Source organism: Musca autumnalis, unplaced genomic scaffold (assembly GCF_047663935.1).
Source record: "Musca autumnalis isolate F117 unplaced genomic scaffold, ASM4766393v1 scaffold_2, whole genome shotgun sequence".
Taxonomy (NCBI): Eukaryota; Metazoa; Arthropoda; class Insecta; order Diptera; family Muscidae; genus Musca; species Musca autumnalis.
Genome location: NW_027411755.1, coordinates 49,983,481 through 50,009,726, shown reverse-complemented (window position 1 = coordinate 50,009,726; position 26,246 = coordinate 49,983,481). Strand labels below are relative to the sequence as shown.

General features: G+C 36.9%; 1 protein-coding gene and 1 non-coding gene across 4 annotated transcripts in view; both read right to left on the bottom strand.

The window, feature by feature from the left end:
• LOC141393987 (uncharacterized) overlaps nucleotides 1-26,246 on the bottom strand; it is a 402,117-nt gene that overhangs the window by 125,886 nt on the left and 249,985 nt on the right. Inside the window, exon 3 of one of the 3 annotated variants that reach the window (XM_073967674.1) lies at nucleotides 21,795-22,066. The exons of the other annotated variants lie outside the window; for them this stretch is intronic. Coding sequence (XP_073823775.1) covers nucleotides 22,044-22,066 — 23 coding nt within the window. The 3' untranslated portion in view covers nucleotides 21,795-22,043. Of the gene's footprint in view, nucleotides 1-21,794; nucleotides 22,067-26,246 lie in introns of those variants that run through there. 3 annotated transcript variants of the gene reach the window in all.
• TRNAL-CAA (transfer RNA leucine (anticodon CAA)) lies at nucleotides 1,662-1,788 on the bottom strand. The gene is made up of 2 exons: nucleotides 1,751-1,788; nucleotides 1,662-1,706 (listed from the first exon to the last, which is right to left on the bottom strand). It is a non-coding gene; the product is annotated as a tRNA-Leu (tRNA).

Genomic DNA, 26,246 nt, shown 5'->3' with positions numbered 1-26,246 from the left:
CAACTCAGCAGCGGCAGCAAATGTCTAAAAATGTAGAACACCAAACAACAGTGCCTGCCTGTCATTTGTATGGAGGTTGATGTCGATGATTGCTTGTAGTATTGTTATGTCTTATTCATGCAAAGCTTAGGAACGGAAAAAAGGTCATTGTTCCCATTGTTGATGTTCTCGGAGGGCTAGCTATTGTTTTGTATGGAAAAAATGGGCAAAGAATAGAATCAATAAATGAATAATATAGTGCATGCAGAGAGGCTACAATGCAGCAAAATAAAATTACATAGGTATTGAGAATTTTTTGTGGTTATTGAAATTACAACTCAATGTTGCTATTTTCTTCTCAATTATTGTGACAAAATATGTGATTTTTCGTGTTGCCCTGTAAATTCTCTTGTGATATATGACCTCATTTTGATGTTGATATATGACCTCATCCATTGCTGCAATGTTCTTTTTTTCTGTTCTAATTTGGTCATATTTTTTTTGTATTTTGCTGTTATCCACAACATCATGTAGCCGCTCTTCATCTAGTTCTTCTTCTTCATTACAATTTTGGCCGTTGGTTTCTTTTTCTTCCACTAGCTCCATGCTGGGGCATTGTGTCCCACATTAATCATCTTGAAAGCTCTTCTTTTATTTCACTTATGTCATTCATTTTCTTCTTAATAAAATAAGTTTATGGCTACGATTTTGACATTGCTGACATTTATGAAACGGTTTAATGTGGGAATACTTGAAATATGTTAAATATTGTAGAGGAAAATGAGAAATAAAAAAAAATATGACCAATGAAATTCACATTCCAACGAATGCCTAACCTATCCCAACATTAGGCAAGGTTACAAAACGCACGAAAATATTTTTATTTTTTTTATATTTTTAAGTTTTCCTCAAAAATTGTCATTGTTTTCATTTTTTTGATGATTTTCATAAATTTCTTAAAAATAATAATTGTTGGTCATGCCTCTTAATATTTACTTTGGCTTTTATATCATGGTATTTATTAATTTTTGTCGTTGTGACTTTTGGTTTGGTTTCATTTAATTGTCTGGGTTTCGTTTTTCATTCTCCATACTTATTATGTTAGCTGTCTGTCTTATAAGAGGCTTTTGTGTTATTTGTTTTGTAAATATTTTTTCTGGCAAATTTCATTTGTGTGCCGTCTTGTGGTTTTTAAGGTATCATTGTAAACGAACATTGACACCTTGTTGTCTAATGACAAGATTGCAGGCAAAGCAAAGCAAAATATATAAGTCGACAAGTAAATATCAGAAACAAACATTATAAGAATTATAGGCACACACTTGTATGTAAATATATACACATGAATGTAAATTCAAATGTTGATCGCAAAAATGTCTGATTTGAGAAGATGAGTTTTTTTATATTTAATAAAAAATAGAAATAAAAATAATTATTTAATTTAATAAAAAATAGAAATTAAAATAATAAAGTAAAAAAAATCTCTCAAAAATATTATTTGTCAGGAGTGGGATTTGAACCAACGCTCTCAAAGAGGACCAGAAATCTCACACGTACGAATTCTGCTGGAACAGAACAAGTTGTTACACTCGCAAAAGAATATTCGAAAAAATATTTTTTTATAAAAAAAATTAAATTAAAATAATAAAATTAAAAAAATAAATTCTCTCAAAAATATTATTTGTCAGAAGTGGGATTTGAACCCACGCCCTCAGAGAGGACCAGAAGTCTCGCTTTCACAAATTCTGTTTGAACAGAACAAGTTGTTACACTTGAGTCTGGCGCCTTAGACCGCTCGGCCATCCTGACATGTTGATATGTGGTGTTGTTTTCTAACGAAGAATAATTCACATGTGGACATGTGGACAATTTTTGGAATATCTAAAAGAAATTCAAGTGAATAAAATATGCAAATGCAAATCGAAGAAAAATTCGCATGTGAAAAATTCCAACGAGGTAAAGGGAAATCTGGCAATTTTGTCTCCCACAACCACTTCGATATATTTTAACACAATAATATGGGGCCACCGATTAGCCAGAAATAGATATCGACACCATTTTAGGGGCACCACTTGAACTTTTGCGAATAAAATATACAAAAAATTGCCACTTCATTAATAGATACGTTTTGGTAGTCAAAATTGTTCGTTTCGCGGGGAGGGACAGTAGGTAAATACACCAATAAAGGTAAATATCCGGTTAATTCAGTAAATACCAAATTTTGGTTGTTCATTTGGAAATTTTATCGAACATCTCTATAATGCAGCACTTGGAGACCAACGACGTACTACGTTATAGAGAAAATCCGCTATAGAGAGAATATTATATGTGCGATTTTCCACTTGTGTTTTAAAAATCATTTCGTTATAGAGAAGTTCCACTGTATTATATTTGTATTTAAAAAATAATACATGTTAAGTACCTAGATAAATACCCAGATATTTCCCTATATCTATCTATCTATATATATATAAAATTCTCCTGTCACGGTGTTCGGCTTTGAACTCCTTCGAAACGGCTGGACCGAATTTGATGAAATTTTGTATGTGGAGTGACCAGGGTACCTCCCCCACAAAATTTTTTAAGAAATCGTGAAATTAAAGTTATTTTTGAACGTTTTGTTTAAAAAACGTTTGCAATAATATGATTTTTACTGTCTTGATCTTGAATGGTCATCTCGGAAATGGAATATCGCGGTCAACCCAATTTTTCAAAAATGTATAATTGTAGATAATATCCTTAATTTTAGTAAGCGTGACTATAAAAACGCTTTTAACCGGGGCTCCAATAGGTGGGAAAGCGCGATCAATTCCACATTTTAGAATACAGTACAACACCGATAATGTGCATTGGTCACAAAAACGACGGGCCAACAATGCGGTTCGAAAATCTAGAGTGATCAATATTTAACTGATAAATTGTAAATATGTAGATTACAAAGGCTTACACGGAAATCCAAAACGACGGGACAGCAACGCGGAACCGGGTCAGCTAGTATTGGATATAAAATATTCCAACCCTAATTCAACAGGACATTTAGTATTTGATGTATCTGTTGTAGCAGAGATTCTCGACGTCCAGTTTCCACATATAGAAGTATGTTTTCCTCTGCTTCAACAATGTGGTGATCCGGGTTCGGTTTTACTTCTCGAATCAATGCACAGTGGTGGCACTTACATGGGAAGGTGTGACAAAAATACTTCTAAATCCTATATCGAACTGAAATTGTTATCAATGGGTCATAGTGGCCTAAAAACACTCTACGTAAAATATTGGGGCCCTCGGTCCAAAATTTCGCGTGTTTCCCATGAAACGAATCATCTTGAATTTAAGTATTTTACAGTTACCAAGACATTGTTCAACCAAATTTGCTGTAATCCGGTACCAGGAGTTATTATTGTATTGTAAGCATCCCCACGAAAAAATTTCAGTATTGGTCCATGATTTGGTTTACTCCCCAATGATTTATATATCGATTTATTTGGGCAGATGTCAACCAAATATTCTAAGCGACTATATTCTTATAATGATCTCAGACTTCAGAACATTATCTTATAAAGAAATGTCGTATCGGTCCACTTTTGACCACAGCCTTCAGGGTTACCATCTTTTTTTGTACTTTCTAAGATTTAACCACATTTGTCTGCAGAATTACTTGTAATAAGGCATTTTTACTCAATGCGGGGAAAAATCTCCACTTTTTAGCGTGGTCCAACATTAGGGTGTCCCAAAAATAAAATAAATTATTTGTTAAAGTGATTACCCCCAAATCTTTTTTTCGCGAGTTTTCATTACAGGTCTAAGTTACCATGACCATAGAAATCGCTAATAGCACAAAAAAACGTTATATTGAAACCAAATTTAAGAAAGGATAATAAAATTACTTAAAAGTATTCCAAAAAATATAAATTCAGCAACTATAAAAGGGTGTTAAACTTTTGGTCATAACTGCCAAAACCGCAAATTTACGCAAAAAGTCTATACAGTTTTGAAATCAACAGGCGCTAGGCTACAATTTGGCACTAGTGGCCATTTGTTCGAATTTGTTGAAAGTGACTAAAAGTTTAAGGAAATCCATACATCTATATTAAATAATTTCATTTTTACCAATATTATAACCAAAATATTTGGCAACTCTTGCGATTTAGAGGAATTTTCATAACTAGAAAAATTAAGCTTAGGCAATTTACTAAATGAGTCATCTTAAGTTAAGGCGTTAAAAATAGTCCTTTGTTTCATAAATTCGCTAAGAATTTTTCTCATTTTTAAATACACATTTTTCTTCAAAATTAGTCATGTTCATGGTGCGTTTCCTCCTTAAGAACCGCGAAAAATGGAAAAAATAAGTTGAGTTTCGAAAAATTTGGAGTGTTTTGAAGATATATGCACTTTTAAATTTTTGAAACGACGACGATTCCTCTTTGCTTTAACTGGCGGCAGCCAAAATGTGTTGTGTATGACGCTTCGTGGCGCCATTATCGGATATTGAGGAATCATGGAGTCGAATTTAAGTTGTCTTTGTTGTGTGAATTAATCAATAAATGAACCATAATATTAAATGGGACATTTAGATGGGTCATAGATTCCCGTGGGATAGCATAGTGTTCAAACATATTTTTGCACATTTCGTACCCGCCAATGGAACATAAAATGAAATTATTTTCATACCCTCAGCATTTATGATAACGAGGGTATAATACACATTCATACGGCAAAATGTGCCTCATCGAAATAATTGTTTTAGACCCCAAGTATGTTTGGACGAATCCGTTTCAGACAATTTGGAGTCGATTTAGCCATGTCCGTCCGTGTGTCTGTCTGGCTGGAGCGAACGATAACTCTGGAACGGACCAACCGATTCTGTCCAAAATTTGGCTTTCGTAATATTTTGTCCAAACTTAATTGAAGTTCGAAGATGATCCATATCACTTCACTCCTTCAGGTATCTCCCCCACAAAAGTTCGAAAATGTTCGGAAAAATTGTGCGCTCGGAGTGCGAAGGGAGTAAACGATTTGGTCCATACTTTGCGCATCGTAAAGTGTCTTCCACACAAAATTTCGGAAAAGTTCAGTGTAGGACCTGCTCTCGAATCGCTTTGATTTTTGTTGTAACAACTTGTATTCACCACCCGCATTACGACTATATAAATATTATCGGGGGTAAATCCATGCTTCATGAGAAGATAGCCCTAAAGGTGTAAATCAGGTTCGAAAATGGACTATACACGTAAACTCCTGCGGATAACTCCCACATAAAATCTCGAAAAATGCTGTTCAAGGTCTGCTTTTGATCTTTGTTGTAGCAACTTGTATTCGCTACCTCTTAACGACGGTACAAGTTTTTAGGGCCGGTACAAGTTTCCTGAGAAAAATTAATCAATTAATATTTTATTTGATTTATTTATATTCTAATCGAAATCCAAAGGTCAAGTTCATTAAATATTCGTATTTTAAGAGGGTACAATAAAAATTATTGCTCAAAAAGTTTTTACATTGAAATATAGATGGCTTGTAACGCATCGAAATAATGGTCGTAGACTCATACTTATGTATACCAAAATGAATATCTCGACGAGCTGAGTCGATCTGGCTATGTGTGTCCGTCCGTCTGTCCATCTATACCTTTTAATCACGCTACAAGTCGCAATTTTGATCGGATCGTCACCAAATTTTGGGTGATGATGAGGGTCCCTGAGGGGAAAAAGCCTATAGATTTTGGTAATGGTCGGCTAATATTCAGGTCGGAATGGGCAAAAAAACTTATTTGGGAAAAAGTCAATGTTCTATTTCAAAGCTAATATCTCCGCATCTATAAGGGTTATATCAAAACCAAAACCTGCTAATGAAAGTATAAAATATCACCTTTACAACGATGTATAGGTGGTTGTCGTAGGTGGTCAAACAACGAAGAACGAAGAGTACAACCCATCTTTTCATTTTTGAGATTTTAATTATAATGACGAAGGAGCTTCCAAACGCAAAGCCTGACTATGAAAGTAGAATATCCCACATTTACAATGATGCAAACTAGGTCGGCGTAGGTGGCCAAATAACGGAGATATGGCAATAGTCGGTAATACATCACATTTATCCATTTTTTCGGAAATCAAGCTACAGGTCGCAATTTCGATCGAATCATAACGAAATTTTGGGGGTTAATGCATGTCCCACAGAGAAATAAGCCTATTGATTTTGATGATGGTCGGAGAATGTTCAGGGATCGGAATGGGCAAAAACTCATTTGGAGAAATGTCAATGTTTTATTTCAAAACCAATATCTCTGTTTCTTTAAGAGGTATATCAAAAGCAAAACCTGTCAAGAAAAGTAGAAATATAATATAAATATCACCTTTACAACGATGTAAAGTAGGTTGTCGTAGGTGGTCAAACAACAAAGATATCTCAATAGTCGGTAATGCATCTCATTTTCCGATTGTTTTTGTAATCACCCTACAGGTCGCAATTTTGATCGGATCGTCACAAATTTTTTGGGAGTTGATGCGGCTCCCACAGAGAAAGAAGCCTATTAAGTTTGGTGATGGTCGGATAATATTCAGGAGTCGGAATAACCAATAAGATTATGTGGAGAAAAGTCAACGTTTTTTTCTTATGCGAATATCTCCGCTTCTGGAAGGAGTATTGCAAAAGGAAAGCCCGTCAATGGAAGAAATGAGAAATGAAAGATTTAGTTTATATTGATGCAAAGTATGTTGGCGTAAGTGGGCAAACAACCGAGATATCGCCAAAGTCAGTAATATATTCAATTTTTCCATTTTTTGTAATCACGCTACAGGTTGGAATTTTGATCGGATAGTCACGAATTTTTGGGGTTGATGGGGGCCCCACAGAGGAAGAAGCCTATTGATTTTGGTGATAGTCGGATAATATTTAGGGGTCGGAATGGGGAAAAACTCATGTGGAGACCAATTCAATGTTTTATTCTTTGTGAAAATATTGCCTTATAGTAGGGGTATTCCAACGGCAAAGCCTGTCAATGGAAGAAGAAAATATTACCGTTGCATTGATATAAAGTAGGTTGGCGAAGTTGGTCAAACAAGGGAGATACCACAATAGTCGGTAATACATCCCATTTTTTAATATTTTTGTAATCACGCTATATGCCGCAATTATAATCGGATGGTCACGAAATTTTGGTTGCATATGGGGGTCCCAGAGAGAAAGAGGCATATTATGTTTGGTGGTAGTCGGATTATATTCCCTAAAAGAAATGTTAACTAGTGAAAAGCTTATGCTTATGGTGTAGGATTTCACATGGTCGGTCCTGTCTATAGCCTTTATACTTGTTTTTATGATAATTTTTAAGATAACTCAAATTTCAAAAGTGAAAAAGTGCATGATGCGAACGTTTGCGGACCATAATTACTTTTGATGATTTATGCACTGAAGTCTCCAACATCAGATCCAATCATAATATATTGCGCATATTGCGCTATTCTGAAAAAATTAATTTTTATCAACTAAAGCCATTGAAATATTTAAATATGGAAGTATTTAAGAAAGGCATTTACAAAATAGAAATATTTAATGGAGGTTCCAAAATAACCCATATTTTTGGTAAATTCGTGAAAATCATGACATTTTATGAATGTTATTCATAAAAGGGGTTAACAACTAACAAGTCTCAACAATATTAGGCATAAAATATGCCTACTAGGATGATTACCATATGGACCAAGGAAGTACCAGGTCATATTACATGTAAACAGGGTCCTATAGGTCTTAAACCGGGAATATCTGAAAACTAAGACGTTTTATGAGTTTTTTAGTTCAAGAGGATGGACTGCCATGAAATACAAAAATATTACCTACAGGATAATTATATCAGAAGGGTTGCCAGATCGACTAAAAAGGTACCAGGTTATATAAACAGTGAACGAGGCCACCTGGGCCCCGGAACAGGGCACCGAAGTTTGTTTTTTACTTAAAATTAATTAAAAGATAATGTCATTTCACTAAACAATCAGAAATATCGCAGTTGGTCTCCTACTGCTTAGAAATGTATGGGGTAAAGGTTTCGACAATTTTCAGAAATGCATACTTCGACATATTGGACACATTTCGCGTACTCTGCAGTACTACTGTAGTACATTTTTAAGGGAAAAATTATGTTGATGGGTAAATAATGCTACAGTGTTAGCATGGAAGCAAAAAAAAAAAAACTTGGAGAATTCATCTGAACTCGCTATAAACAATTGAAATCCGAGGTCTATTAAAAATCAGCATAGACTGACAATATCTTATATATGCATTTCTAAGCGATTTTTATACTTTTATGTCGTATTTTGGTTTATGTTGGAGAATTCCCTTATCCCTTTATTCAATTTGAGTTAAATAAACAAATTGTAGGCCCTGGTTATGGATCCAGGTGGCCTCGTTTACCGTTTATATAACCTGACACCTTTTAGTAGGTCTGGCAACCCCACTGATCTAATTATTCTGAAGGTAATATTTATTGTAATTGATGGCAGTCCATCCTGGTGAATTAAAAAAACTCATAAAACGCCTTAGTTTTCAGATATTCCCGGTGTAATACCTATTGGACCCTATTTACATGTAATATGACCTGGTACTCCCTTTGTCCATATGGTAACCCTCCTAGTAGGGATATTTTATGCCTAATATTGTTGAGACTTGTTAGTAGTTAATTCTTTTTATACCCTCAGCCTTTAGGCTATGAAGGGTATATACACTTTCATACGAGCAAAATGTGCCTCATCGAAATAATGGTTTTAGACCCCAAGTATGTTTGGACGAAATGTGTTTCAGACAATTTGAAGTCGATTGAGCAATGTCCGTCCGTCTGTCTGTCTGTCTGTCTGGCTGGCTGGAGCGCACGATAACTCTCGAAAGGATGAACCGATTCGGTTCAAATTTTGGCTTTCGTAATATTTTGTCCAAACTTAGTTTAAGTTCGAAGATGAGCTATATCGGTCCACTCCTTCCGGTACCTCCCCCACAAAAGTTCGAAAATGTTCGGAAAATTTGTACGCACGATAACTCTTGAAGGGTGTAACCGATTTGGTCCATACTTTGCCCATCGTGGAGCGTGTACCAGACTTAGATCAGGTTTTAATATGGACTCAATCGGTCCACTCCGTCGGGTACCTCCCACACAAAATTTTGGAAAAGTTCAGATTAGGAACATCTCTCGAATCGCTTTGATTTTTGCTTTAGCAACTTGTATTCACTGCCCTCCATACGACGGTATAAGTTTCATCAGGGGCAAGTCCATACTTCCTGAGAAAATAGCCTGAAAGTTGCAAAAAACCCCTATGACACCGTGTGAGGAGGTTGGAGGGCAAAATAACTCTCGAACAGGTCTGCCGATTCGGTCCAAAGATTGGCCTTAGTAATATTTTGTCCAAACATAGTTTAAGTTCGAAGATAAGCCATATCGGTCCACTCCTTCAGGTCCCTCCCCCACAAAAGTTCAAAAATGTTCGGAAAAATTGTGCGTACGATAACTCTTGAAGAGAGTGGCCGAATTGGTCCATACTTTACACATCCTAGTATATCTACCAGATATAGATCAGGTTCAAATATGGTCTATATTTGTCCACTCCATCCGGTACCTCCCACTCAAAATTTCGGATACATGTTCACTTTAAGACCTGCTTTCGAATCACTTTGATTTTTGTTGAAGCAACTTGCATTGCTGCCTCAATTGCGATGGTAAAAGTTGTTTCAGGGGCAAGTTCATACTTCTTGAGCAAACATCCCTGAAGTTCTAAAAAAACCCCTATGGTACCATATGTAGTGGCTGGAGATCCATTCTTTTTAGTATCTCCTCCGCAAAACTTTTGATATTAAATCCTAATCAACATTTTTGTCAGTTCAAACGCCCAAAATTTTTAAAACTCCCTAAATACATGCGTTTTTTGGAAAAAAAAATTGTTTCAATATACACAGGCTGAGAGTATATCTCTGTCGGCAAAGCCGAATGATAAATTTTTACTTGTTAAGAATAACATTCATAAAATGTCATGATTTTCAAGAATTTACCAAAAATATGGGTTATTTTGGAACCTCCATTAAATTTTGAAAACATTTATTTGACAGCTTGAATTATATGTAGTTATGGGTTTTCGTTATTTTTTGTTGGACTACGCGGGTCAATTTTTTCTTTATACATCCTAACTTGTCTTTAATAAGTCTACCAACTATTTTTTGCAAAAAACCCGATATTTTTATCCCAATTATCAGTCATTTTTCATAAATTAATACAGAAAAATATTAGTTTTCTTGTTTCGAAAACAATTACTTGACAAACTGTATTTTGGTTCCAGCGTTCGCCAAATCTACTTATTTTATTTGTACTCATGTGCATTAGAGCTCATAAAAATCGCCAAAGATAATTGTTTTTGCATCTTCATTCTTAGTTTAATGTGATACATCTCGTCTTTCATAGATATCTTTTATGACAACTCAAGTTTAAAGGTGAAAAACTGCATGATGCGAACATTTGCGGACCATAGTTACTTTTGATGTTTTATGCGCTTTAGTCTCGAATATCAGATTCAAACATAATACGCTACGCATAGTTGCGCCAATCTGAAATAGTCACATTTTTCTCAACTGAAATCATTAAAACCTTTAAATTTGTCTCTGCAGTAAAATTGGAATAATTTATGTAAAACAATTTTAACAAAAACTAAAAAAAATATTTTGACAACGTTTGCCAACACTAATTTTTTATCTTTCTCATAGCCGGGACTCTTATTTATCAGACCAAATCAAAATTTTTGATAAATGTTTGCGCCATTCGGAAAAATCAAGTGTTTTTCTGAAGTAAAATTGGTATAATTTATGTAAAACAATTAAAAAAACAACAAATATATTGGCAACGTTTGCCAACACTAAGTTTTAGTCAGTCTTATAAGCGGAACTCTTTTTTTCAGAATGTATCATAACTTCTGATATAAGTTTGCGCCATTCCGATAAATCACGTTTTTTCGAAGTAAAATTGGAATAGTTTATGTAAAACAATTACAAAAATATTTTGGGAACGTTTGCCAACACTAATTTTTGGTCTGTGTTATAAGCGGGGCTCTTATTTATCAGAATGTATCATAACTTTTGATATAAGTTTGCGCCATTCCGAAAAATCACTTTTTTTTCTCATATAAAAGTGGAATAATTTAGAAATAACAATTGAAATAAAAAATCGAATAGATATATAACTATATAAATATGAACCGATTTGAACCAGAATTGATACACTGTTTTCTGGGCTAGTTCTGGATGCATGTATAAATTTTTAGCTTGATCGGATATATATTGCGATATATATTAGCATCGGATATGAGGTAAATAATGCACTAATATTTACCTCATATCCGATGCTAATATATATGGGAGCTATATCCAATTTGGACCGATTTTCATTATTTTCTACAGAAATAGTCCTTGGACCGAAGATATGATTTGTGCAAAATATTATATCCATCGGATTATAAATGAGTTTTTCAGGAGTTTTAATCAACTTTTAACATACATTTCCCCTCTGTGCCATGGTAGAAATAGAAAGGTAGCCGCAAATGGCGAAAATACTTTTTTTGGTAACATAATATGTCAAAATTTATAAACAAGGCGAATAAAATTCAATTCGCTTTGACATTTTAAACTTGCTATAACCAATCTCCGATGTATGTGGGTGTATTTTATAACAAATTGTACAAAACAGCAGTTATATCACTTTAATCGCAATTAATAATCAAATTTAACATTTGTTTATTATTTTTTAATTGGCATTTGTTTTGTAATTTATGCAATATGCAACAATTCTTTTTGTACTTAATTAAATTAAATCTATGTTTTTATAATACAGTTGAAAGATGTTAAAATGACTATTCATTGTAAGAAATATCAAGTTAAATTTTACCTCCAATTAAATATATCGCATATTAATATAACAAATTTCAAATGGTTAAAAGCTAAAACGTTATTGACAATCAACCAAAAAGTATACTTGGCATCACCTAGATATTGGGTAATAAAATGTCGATTGAAACTATAGGAAGGTTATAAGTTGGATCAATTTAAATATAATATTTATTGTATTTATATTTATAGTTTTATTTTTTATTTTTCCTTGTTTTTCATAACCAGACATGACTGTACATATATCTTCAGTACAATTTAAAAATAGAAATCAAGCAACGTGGGCATTATGGAAATTTCATTGTACTTTTTTCAGTTATAAACAAGCCTAGTCAAATAAACAGTCATTTTATGTAAGTGTTACGGTTGCAGAGGAGCGAGGAAGGGTTGGTGGGTGTGAGAAAAGTTCACGGTTTTTTTGTTTATGTAACTAATTACTTTGGACAGCGTTAAAAATTATGTAGTTTTCTTATTCACTCATTCACTGAAAAGAAGGAAGAAGAAGCACTCAAATGATGAAAATAGTCGAGACAGTTTTATCAGTCATCTTAAATTGTAATCTCTTTTGTTGCTTTAATTAAAAGTTAAATGTAAAGTAATTATATTGTAATTAGATATAATTACAAGACATTAAAAATAATGTTAACTCTTTTCTAATAAAAAAAGAAGCAGACAGGGAATTAAATGGAAACAGTTGATATGACAAGTAAAAAAGGCTTTGCCGACAGAGATATACCCTCAGCCTATGTGAATTGAATCTTTTCAGAATTTTGTGGCCCTTTTTGAATATTTGAACTTACAGACAACAATGTGGATTCGGATTAAAGTTGTACTTGAAGGAAAGGACCGAGAATGAGAGTAATATCTTTTCGATAGATATCGCATCCACCAGTCATTTCAGTGGGTCATCGTATAACATTTGGACCAGTATGCCAGGAAGCATGAACATGTCCACGGAAAACATCATATCGCTGTAAACAAGACCACAGCCAATAGCATGGGTATTAGGCCGGGGCGATTTGTATCGAAGGAAAAAACATTAATGGGTCTAGTGGACTTTTTTGCTCAGTTCACTCCAAGGAATCAGAAACGCGAAGGGCCCATTAAAGTTTTCAAATCGCCCCGGTCTAATGGGTATTCATTTCCAAAGGATCTTCGAACTGACCCTAAACTGCACTTAAAAAAAAAATTTTTGAAGTTTTGCTGGGGACGTACCTTATGGGCCATTTTAGAAGTTAAACTAAATTTGGACAAAATATTAGAAGATTCCAAGTTCGGACCAAATTGGATACCCTGTTCAAGAAAGTGGCATTTTTAGTGGCATTTTTTAAATTTTGGGGGGGAAGTACTGGGAGTTGTGGACCGGTATTGTCGATCTTCGAACAGAAACTAAGTTTGGACAAAATATGGCGAAGGCCAAATTTCGGACCATATCCGTTGAACAGTTCGAGAGCTATAGTGCGCTCCAGCCACTACAAATGGTGCCATTTTACAACTTTCGGACTATTTTCTCAAAAAGTAATTACTTAACCCTGAAAAAACTTGCACCATCGTAAAGGTCCAAAGTACTATACAGTAGATGGCCTATGAACCCATCTACTATACAGTAGATGGCCTGTAAGCCCATCTACTACAGTAGATGGCCTGTAAGCCCATCTACTACAGTAGATGGCCTGTAAGCCCATCTACTACAGTAGATGGCCTGTAAGCCCATCTACTACAGTAGATGGCCTGTAAGCCCATCTACTACAGTAGATGGCCTGTAAGCCCATCTACTACAGTAGATGGCCTATAAGCCCATCTACTATACAGTAGATGGCCTATGAGCCCATCTAATATACAGTAGATGGCCTATGAGCCCATCTACTATACAGTAGATGACCAATGAGCCCATCTACTATACAGTAGATGACCAATGAGCCCATCTACTATACAGTAGATGACCAATGAGCCCATCTACTATACAGTAGATGGCCTATGAGCCCATCTACTATACAGTAGATGGCCTATGAGCCCATCTACTATACAGTAGATGGCCTATGAGCCCATCTACTATACAGTAGATGGCCTATGAGCCCATCTACTATACAGTAGATGGCCTATGAGCCCATCTACTATACAGTAGATGGCCTATGAGCCCATCTACTATACAGTAGATGGCCTATGAGCCCATCTACTATACAGTAGATGGCCTATGAGCCCATCTACTATACAGTAGATGGCCTATGAGCCCATCTACTATACAGTAGATGGCCTACGAGCCCATCTGCTATACAGTACTTGGCCTATCAGCCCAACTACTATACAGTAGATGGCCTATGAGCCCATCTACTATACAGTAGATGGCCTATGAGCACATCTACTATACAGTAGATGGCCTATGAGCCCATCTACTATACAGTAGATGGCCTATGAGCCCATCTACTATACAGTAGATGGCCTATGAGCCCATCTACTATACAGTAGATGACCAATGGCCTATGAGCCCACCTACTATTCAGTAGATGGCCTATGAGCCCACCTACTATTCAGTAGATGGCCTATGAGCCCATCTACTATTCAGTAGATGGCCTATGAGCCTATCTACTATTCAGTAAATGGCCTATGAGCCCATCTGCTATACAGTAGATGGCCTATGAGCCCATCTACTATACAGTAGATGACCAATGAGCCCATTTACTATACAGTAGATGGCCTATGAGCCCACCTACTATTCAGTAGATGGCCTATGAGCCCACCTACTATTCAGTAGATGGCCTATGAGCCCACCTACTATTCAGTAGATGACCTATGAGCCCACCTACTATTCAGTAGATGGCCTATGAGCCCATCTACTATAAAGTAGATAGCCTATGAGCCCATCTACTATAAAGTAGATGGCCTATGAGCCCATCTGTTATACAGTAGATGGCCTATGAGCCCATTTACTATACAGTAGATGGCCTATGAGCCCACCTACTATTCAGTAGATGACCTATGAGCCCACCTACTATTCAGTAGATGGCCTATGAGCCCATCTACTATACAGTAGATGGCCTATGAGCCCATCTACTATACAGTAGAGGGCCTATGAGCCCATCTAATATACAGTAGAGGGCCTATGAGCCCATCTACTTTAAAGTAGATGGCCTATGAGCCCATCTACTATAAAGTAGATGGCCTATGAGCCCATCTACTATAAAGTAGATGGCCTATGAGCCCATCTGCTATACAGTAGATGGCCTATGAGCCCATCTACTATAAAGTAGATGGCCTATGAGCCCATCTGCTATACAGTAGATGGCCTATGAGCCCATCTACTATACAGTAGATGGCCAATGAGCCCAACTACTATACAGTAGATGGCCTATGAGCCCATCTACTATACAGTAGATGGCCTATGACCCCCATCTACTATAGAATAGATGGCCTATGAGCCCATCAACTATGCTGTAGATGGCCTATGAGACAAGACAATGTGAACGCAGTGGAAGTAAAACGTGTATTGATCATCTGTTTATAAGACATAATTCACGAAACTGTGTAAAATCGGCCATAATCGCCACGACGATATCTGACCATTATGCCATATTTGGATGTATTGAAAATGAAACCATGCCAACAAATACGCCCAACCTAGCATTGGGGAAACCAATAATTAACAATAAAAAAGTGGACAGATTCATAAAACAAGTAGATTGGGCTAGTATAGCCTATGGAAATAATGGAACAAATGATCTATTTAACAAAATATACAACATGTTTAATGAAATTTACAAAAAGTCAACAGAATTTAAAAAGATAATCAGAAATAGAAGCGGGCAACAATGGCTAACTGAAGAGCTACTGAGCTGTTGCAAAACCAGAGATAAATTATATAAAAAGTATCGCAAAAGTAAAAGCGCAGTCAATGAAAAACTATATAAATCTTTCAACAATCAATTGAACAAAAAAATCATGTTTGCCAAGAATTCATATTACTACTGTAAATTTATCCAATGCAGAACCAATATACGCGAAACTTGGGCAACTATTAACGAAATTATGGGAAAGAAATCCAATAGTATAGATGAAACTGTTAAACTTAACTTCTCAAACCGAAACATTCTTGAAATCACCGAACTTTTTGCTCAACAATTTAAAACTAACGTCGAGAAAATAGTACATGTGTGTAATATAGAAACTCTCCCAACCACACAAACACATATCCTTAATTCAATTTTTCTTGAAAACACAGACGTAATTGAGGTAAAAAACATCTTAAAAAGTCTGAATACTCGGAAAAGTGCGGGAAATGATGGCATTCGCGCAGTGGACCTTAAACATAATGCGGACTTAATATCACCAATTCTAACTGAGCTAATAAATAAAAGCCTGAACGAATCAATTATTCCAGATCTTCTGAAAATATCAGTTGTTCGTCCAATACACAAGAGTGGTAGCAAATCCATCTGCGAAAACTACAGACCCATTTCCATTTTACCAGCCATCGAAAAGGTTATGGAAGAAATAGTAGCTAGGAGACTAAATAACTACTTAACGAAACACGACATAATAAACCAAAACCAATATGGATTCCAAAAAGGAAAAAACATCAATCAACTACTGGGAAACTTCACAAATGTTATAAACCAAAACCTTTCGGAACAAAAACAGTGTCTGGTCATGTTCATCGATTTTAGCAAAGCGTTTGATACTTTGTCACATCCCAAATTGCTAAGCATTCTTGAAAATAATGGAGTAAGAGGTCACAGTCTAAACTGGTTTAAACAGTACTTAAACTGCCGAAGCTTTAAAGTAAAGATTGATAACCAAACAAGCAGCAAATACATGTCTGATTATGGAGTACCGCAAGGTTCAAAACTTGGACCTATTTTATTTATAATATATGCAAATAATATGGTACAGTCACTCGAAGATAGCATTACGTTCTCATACGCCGACGACACGGCCATAATTGTAGCGGATAAATCCATACGTACGGCAGAAGTCAGAATGCAAAATGTAATGAATAAGCTGACAAGATGGTGTCACGACAACGGATTGGTTATTAACGCAAATAAAACAAAATTAATGCATTTCCGACCGAAACATATACCTTCCACAGAAATCTCCATAAAATTTCACAATTACGACTGCCTTCACCGTAGTACTCTCGCTCAGCAACAGAGAGATGACAACTGCACAACACAAATTGAAGTCATAGAAACCTTTAAATATCTGGGAATACTATTAGACTGCAATATGAAATGGAAACCTCAGATAGATAACATTAGAAAAAAACTACGAAAGTCGTCGTATGCTATATATCACTTGAGTAACTGCGCCCCTTATCATGTGTTGCGACAAGCATATTTCTCGCTCGTCGAATCCTACTTACGACATGGGATATCGGCCTGGGATAACGCATCGAACTGTCGAACCCTTCAACTTGCTCAAGATAGTATTCTTAAAATGCTTAAAAAAAGTCTACATCGATCAGAAGAAAATCAGCAACAGCAACAAAATGGAAACATATACAAACATCTTCATGTACTAAACATAGAGGGCCTGTACAAAACAACCATATTAAATGAATTTTATGATGACAAAAACATACTGCAACGAATAGACCACACTCAGAATACTAGACAGCGTGCTGAAGGGAGATTCAAGGTACCCTGTTTCAAAAACGACTACGGAAAAAGATCACTAAATGTGAGCCTCCCTACAAACATGAATAAAATACCAGTATCTATACTAAATATAAGAAACAAATTCAAAAGAAAAAAGCTGATAAAACAATTTATTATAAATTCACATTAGTATTTCTTACCTTATGAACTGAAGTAATTATAAATGTATTATGAATTATACTACAACTGAACAAAAACTGTTTATAATATTTGTATATAGTCAAATTACTTTTTAAGTTATCCTGCAGACAAGCCTTTAGCTTCGCGGGGTTAATGAATTGTATATGAGCTATATGAATGAATAAATAAACAAATTAAAAAAAAAAAAAAAAAAAAAAAAAAAGTAGATAGCCTATGAACCCATCTGCTATACAGTAGATGGCCTATGAGCCCATCAACTACAAAGTAGTTGGCCTATGAGCCCATCTACTATACAGTAGATGGCCAATGAGTCCATCTACTATACAGTAGATGTCCAATGAGTCCATCCATCATACAGTAGATGACCTATTAGTCCATCTTCTATACAGTAGATGGCCTATAAGCCCATCTACTTGACAATAGATGGCCTAGAAGCCCATCTACTTGACAATAGATGGCCTATAAGCCCATTTACTTGACAGTAGATGGCCTATGAGCCCATCTACTGTATAGTAGATGCCCTATGATCCCATCCCCTACACACTAGATGGCCTATGATCCCATCTACTATACAGTAGATGGCCTATGAGCCCATCCACTATACAGTAGATGGCCTACGAACCCATCTACTATACAGTAGATGGCCAATGAGCCCATCCACTATACAGTAGATGGCCAATAAGCCCATCTACTATTTAGTAGAAGGCCAAGGGGCCCATCTACTATACAGTAGATGGCCAAGGGGCCCATCTACTATACAGTAGATGGCCAATGAGCCCATCTACTATACAGTAGATGGCCAATGAGCCCAACTACTATACAGTAGATGGCCTATGAGCCCATCTACTATACAGTAGATGGCCTATGACCCCCATCTACTATAGAATAGATGGCCTATGAGCCCATCAACTATGCTGTAGATGGCCTATGAGCCCATCTACTGTACAGTAGATGGCCTATGAGCCCATCAAATATACAGTAGATGCCCTATGAGCCCATCAGCTATACAGTAGATGGCCTATGAGCCCATCAACTATACATTAGATGGCCTATGAGCCCATCAGTTATACAGTAGATGGCCTATGACCCCATCAACTATACAGTAGATGGCCTATGAGATCAACTACTGTATAGTAGATAGCCCATGAGATCAACTACTGTATAGTAGATGGCCTATGAGCCCATCTACTGTATAGTAGATAGCCCATGAGACTATCTACTGTATAGTAGATGGCCTATGAGCCCATCTACTATACAGTAGATGGCCTATGACCCCATCTACTATAGAATAGATGGCCTATGAGCCCATCAACTATGCAGTAGATGGCCTATGAGCCCATCTACAATACAGTAGCTGGCCTATGAGCCCATCAAATATTCAGTAGATGCCCTATGAGCCCATCTACTATACCGTAGATGCCCTATGAGCCCATCTACTATACCGTAGATGCCCTATGAGCCCATCTACTATACCGTAGATGCCCTATGAGCCCATCTACTATACCGTAGATTGCCTATGAGCCCATCTACTATACCGTAGATGGCCTATGAGCCCATCTACTATACAGTAGATGGCCAATGAGCCCATCTACTATACAGTAGATGGCCAATGAGCCCATCTACTATACAGTAGATGGTATGAGCCCATCTACTATACAGTAGATGGCCTATGAGCCCATCTTATATACAATAGATGGCCTATGAGCCCATCTACTATACAGTAGACGGCATATGAGCCCATCTACTATACAGTAGATGGCCTATGAGCCCATCTACTATAGAGTAGATGGCCTATGAGCCCATCTACTATACAATAGATGGCCTATGAGCCCATCTACTACACAGGAGATGGCCTATGAGCCCATCTACTATACAGTCGATGGCCTATGAGCTAATCTACTACACAGTAGATGGCCAATGAGCCCATCTACTATACAGTAGATGGCATATGAGCCCATCTACTATACAGTAGATGGCCTATGAGCCCATCTACTATACAGTAGATGGCCAATGAGCCCATCCACTATACAGTAGATGGCCAATGAGCCCATCCACTATACAGTAGATGGCCTATGAGCCCATCCACCATACAGTAGACGGCCTATGAGCCCATCCACTATACTGTAGATGGCCTATGAGCCCATCTACTGTATAGTAGATGCCCTATGATCCCATCCCCTACACACTAGATGGCCTATGATCCCATCTACTATACAGTAGATGGCCTATGAGCCCATCCACTATACAGTAGATGGCCTACGAACCCATCTACTATACAGTAGATGGCCAATGAGCCCATCCACTATACAGTAGATGGCCTATGAGCCCATCCACTATACAGTAGACGGCCTATGAGCCCATCCACTATACTGTAGATGGCCTATGAGCCCATCTATGAGCCCATCTACTGTATAGTAGATGGCTTATGAGCCCATCTACTGTATAGTAGATGGCCAATGAGCCCATCTACTGTATAATAGATGGCCGATGAGCCCATCTACTGTATAGTAGGTTGCCTATGAGCCCATCTACTGTATAGTAGGTGGCCTATGAACCCATCTACTGTGTAGTAGATGGCCTACGAGTGCATCTACTGTATAGTAAATGGCCTACGACTCCATCTACTGTATAGTAGATGGCCTATTAGCCTATCTACTGTATAGTGGATGACCTATGACCCCATCTACTGTTTAGTAGATGGTCTATGAGCCCATCTACTGTATAGTAGATAGCCTATGAGCCCATCTACTGTATAGTAGATAGCCTATGAGCCCATGTACTGTATGGTAGATGGCCTATGAACCCATCTAGTAACCAATACCGTATATGACCTATACGACAAAATATAATCTAACGTAGCAGAGGTTACGGTGAATTATGGTTTAATAATTTGTTTATTGCTTTAACTGTTCCCTCTTTAAAATAAATTAAAATCCATATGTCAGAAATTTACCCCCTCAAACATAACCTCAATTGTTGACATATTATTATAATAACCAATCATCGTTTGGATAAAGTTATTAACAGCAAATATGTTGGATTACCCTTATGAATAAATTATTTGCCAATTATTTTAAAATTATTTGCATATAAACAGCATTCTGTTTTTTTCGTTACAAATATTTAAATAATATGACATACAATTAAACTGAAAAAAGAAACAGAACGCGAACTATAGCAACAATGCAACAGAAATTCATATAATTAAACCAGAAAGAATGTAAACAAAAAAGAACAACAATAAAAAACACAGCAACGGAATGATGTACTACTGCTGCTGCTCTATACAACAACGAACACATGACATATAAGACCGAACAATTGCATATTAAAATGTATTACAACGACAACAAAAACTACAAGAAGAGGAAAATATATACATATTATGGGTGACTCTATAAAAAATGTGAAAACAAGAGAGACAAAAAGGAACCCAATGAAATAAATGTAAGGGACACATTTGGAAGTTGTTTGGAACACTATGCAACACTTAAACCCATTTGCATACTTCGCATACTCTTATTACAAAACTGCAGTGGATAGGCAGGCCCCTTTGCCTAGCTATCTACAAACGTTCCTCGCTTTACCTTGCCTATAGAAATACTACAACCTGTAGTAGTAGTCATTAAACTATTTTTTGCGTATTTTTCTAATTATTTATAATAAATATTTGTTACAGTTTGCTTTTTGTTTGTTTTTACATAACACCGCTAATGGCCCACTAAAACTGGCTGGCTGGGTGATATCTGGCAACACACAACAATGACTGACTTGTCGCGTCTCTTTTGACAACTTGATGTTGGAGATTATGATGCAAAGTACTTGCAGATGCAGATGATTATGATGGGACTGACGACGATGTTGTTGATGACGACCAAGATGGGAATGTGACAGATATGAGATAAAGAGAAAAAATCAACAAAAACCCAACTTTTTAAATATTGCACTATTAGCTGTTATGTATGTGCATGAGTGTATTTTATATAACTTTTTTTGGTTCATATGTTTTACATCTTCATAGCTCTGTATATGGACCAAATGTATGACATTTACAGTATGTATGTTATGTGTACAATGACAAATAAATAAGACATGACGTTTGGTTTTTTTATGTCACAGTTTTTTTTTCTTTTAATGTTTCTCTCTTTGCTTTATATGGATAAATTTGTGATACCGACCAGCAGCATACATGCATTGGATAGAAGACAAAGATGAAAATGATGACAATCTTAGTTATCATCAACATCACGATGCAACGTGCTCTAAAATTGGGACAATATTGGAGATATATCAAATTATAGCTTCCAAAAGACATATGCTTTGCATAATGGAAATAGCTTTTACTTACCAATAAGATTTAAAATATCTTTAAAAATTGCTTACATACATACCTAGAATGAAAAAGAAAAAAATATTTTATTAAAAGAGTAAAATATGCAAGATTCTAAATATATATTGATTATATACTATAAAATGTATAGATATTGGCTTATTTTGAAGTACAGGTAGTATAGAGTGTGCCGCAAAAAATTCAAGTCGATCGACCTTTCAAAGTGGAGAACCTGTAGAGGTTTTTGTGTGTTTAGGCATACTTTTTTGGTTTATTATGCCACTTCATTTTGCATAATTTTAATGTACCTCACAATGGCGACCTGTTGGCAAGAAAAGAGGCTTTTATACACGATTACAGACCACTTCCATCAAATGTTTTGGATGCTATTAGACATATATACAACGGTCTAAGTAAAGAGTCTTTACTCGAAAGATGCGTCGGCGCCTTCAATCAAAATGGCAACGAAAGCTTTAATCAACTTATTTGGAAATTTTGCCCCAAAACACTTTCAAGTGGAGCACTCGTTGTAAATTTAGCTGCTTACATTGCGATTGGTCTTTTTACGAAGGTACAAAATCATTGTTATTTTGTTTGAGCTCGATCGGAGTAAGCTGTGGACAAAACGCACACGAATATGCTAAAAAAAAATCGACCAAGAACGAATTGCACTAGCAGAGAGACGTAAGGCCGAGTGCACTCATGAAGGAAGAATGTTGCGAAGGCAACATCAAATTTCCATTTTACAAGCTGCATCGTCGGCGGAAGAGCTCCTGTATGGACCGGGAATAGATGACTCCTTGTAATTTTACCAAAAAATACATTTTTTCTTCATGTAAACCGAAATAGAAGAAGAGAGAGAGAGAAGAAGAGAGAAGTCTCCCTTGTCCCGCCTGGGATGTTTGTTGATCAATTATAAACCGAAATAAAAACTTAAAACGAGTTTGTCTCAAATTTTATTTTTGAAGCCGGTGCCAACGACAGCTCGAAAACGGATGGACAGATCTTCGTATATTTTGGCGAGCTTATTAAATACATGAAAACCTTGTATTTAAGAATGACAGTTTTTTAATTTTTTGGTAGATTTTTGGACAAAAATCGGTCCATTTTTTCGTTAAAATCGAAATTTTGACTTTTGCAGGTCACTATTTTAGTTAAAATTGATTTAAGAATATTCATTCCCGCTTAAAGACAAGATTATTAGGTTCTTAAACGCGCACCAAAATATATGAAGATCGGCCCATTCGTTTTCGAGCAAGCTTTGGCACCGCAAAACGCTTTTACAAAAAATGGGTTTCGCAGGTAGCCATTTACCAAAAAACTGTGCAATATTTTTCAACAACAAAAATTCCTAAGGTAGTTTAAGATGTGCTCTTTTATAGGGATAACCCAGCACAACTAGGGATAACCCCTTAAAAGTAAATATGAAATGAATCTACTCTACGGCAAAAGGTGTAAAAGATCATCTACTCTACCGTAGATGAAATATGAGATCATCTACTCGCACATAGATGGAATATGAGACCATTTACTCTACCGCGAGACCACCTACTCCACCGTATATGGCATATAAACACATCTACTGTGCCGTAGATGGCATATGAGACGATCTGGCCTACCGTAGGCGGCTTATTAGACTATTTAAACTACCGTAGATGGCCAATGCAAGCATCTATTCTACCGTATATAGCCAATGAGACAATCTTCTTTACCGTATATGACCATCTATCTATTTTGGGTCATCGATTCTACCGTAGATGACACATGATCCCATCTATTGTAATGTAGATAGTGTATGAGATCATCTAATCTAATGGTCAATGAGTCCATCTACTCTACCGTAGATGGCCAATGAGCTCATCTACTCTACCGTAGATAGCCAATGAGCCCATTTACTCTACCGTAGATGGCCTATGAGACCACCTACTCTATCGTATATGGAGTATATGGTCTCATAGGCCATCTTCGGTAGAGTAGTTGGTCTCATAGGCCATCTACGGTGGAGTAGGTGGTCTCATAGGCCATCTACGGTGGAGTAGATGGTCTCATAGGCCATAGGTGGGTGGTCTCATATGCCATCTACGATAGAGTAGGTGGTCTCATAGGCCATCTACGGTAGAGTAGATGGTCTCATTAGACATTTTCGTTAGGGTAGATAATTTATTGCTCATTTACGGTAGAGTAGATGGGCTCATCGGCCATCCATGATAGAGAAGATGGGCTCATGGGCCATCTACGGTAGAGTAGATGGGTTCATTAGCCATCTACGGTGGAGTAGATGGTCTCATAGGCCATAGGTGGGTGGTCTCATATGCCATCTACGGTAGAATAGATGGTCTCATTAGACATTTTCGGTAGGGTAGATAATTTATTGCTCATTTACGGTAGAGTAGATGGGCTCATCGGCCATCCATGATAGAGAAGATGGGCTCATGGGCCATCTACGGTAGAGTAGATGGGTTCATTGGCCTTCTACGGTGGAGTAGATGGTCTCATAGGCCATCTACGGTGGAGTAGATCGTCTCATAGGCCATAGGTGGGTGGTCTCATATGCCATCTACGATAGAGTAGGTGGTCTCATAGGTCATCTACGGTGGAGTAGATGGTCTCATAGGTCATCTACGGTGGAGTAGATGGTCTCATAGGCTATCTACGGTAGAGTAGATGATCTTATAGGCCATCTACGGTAGAGTAGATGGTCTCATAGGTCATCTACGGTGGAGTAGATGGTCTCATAGGTCATCTACGGTGGAGTAGATGGTCTCATAGGCCATCTACGGTAGAGTAGATGATCTTATAGGCCATCTACGGTAGAGTAGATGGTCTCATTAGACATTTTCGGTAGGGCAGATAATTTATTGCTCATTTACTGTAGAGTAGAGGTCTCTTGGGTCATCTACGGTAGAGTAGATGGGCTCATCGGCCATCCATGGTAGAGAAGATGGGCTCATGGGCCATCTACGGTAGAGTAGATGGGTTCATTGGCCTTCTACGGTGGAGTAGATGGTCTCATAGGCCATTGGTGGGTGGTATCATATGCCATCTACGATAGAGTAGGTGGTCTCATAGGCCATCTACGGTAGTGTAGATGGTCTCATAGGTCATCTCATAGGCAATCTACGGTGGAGTAGATGGTCTCATAGGCCATCTACGGTAGAGTAGATGGGCTCATCGGCCATCCATGATAGAAAAGATGGGCTCATGGTCCATCTACGGTAGAGTAGATGGGTTCATTGGCCTTCTATGGTGGAGTAGATGGTCTCATAGGCCACCTACGGTGGAGTAGATGGTCTCATAGGCCATTTACAGTGGAGCAGATAGCCTCAGAGGCCATCTTCGGTAGAGTAGATGGTCTCATAGGTCATCTACGGTGGAGTAGATGGTCTCATAGGTCATCTACGGTGGAGTAGATGGTCTCATAGGCCATCTACGGTAGAGTAGATGATCTTATAGGCCATCTACGGTAGAGTAGATGGTCTCATTAGACATTTTCGGTAGGGCAGATAATTTATTGCTCATTTACTGTAGAGTAGAGGTCTCTTGGGCAGTGTTGCCGAATTTGACGATTTATCGTCATTTTGACGATTTTTTGGCCCAAAATTGAAAAATGACGATTTGACGATTTTATGGTCCAAAATGACGATTTTTCACTTAAGCCAGAAATGCATGAAATAACTACACTTTGACCAAAATTTCCGAAAGATTTTAAGGAAAACAATGTTCCAAACTCGATTTTTGAGCTTTTTTAATGTTTTATAGCAATTTCCAGACGGAGTAGCTATATTTAGGCACATATCTGGAATACAGGTATTTTCATAGTTTTTGCACCACATTCAAATTACATCAGCTGAAATTTTTCGTTTAGTTTTGTTAATGGATGAAAATCTTCCTCGAAAAGTTTTCGAGATAAAATATTAATTGCATCTCTTTTGTTGTAAAAAATATGAGTCCAGCTTTATTAACTTCCTATTAATGCCCCCTTTAAACTGTCAGCCAGTTTTGAATGACAAGTTTTATCGATTTCCGACTGCCCAACAACCAAAATGTACGTGTACCGACAAACATGGGCGGTCACACTGTCAAGAAAGCGATTTTTGAGCTAAGCTGTAATTCAAAATGACAATGTGTACCCAGCTTTACCATGCTGCATTACTGCAAACTCGATAACCATAGGACTCTATCATCTACTGAGTGCTGTTTTAATAGGGTACTAGCAGACCCCGGTCCGCGTTGCTGGCCCG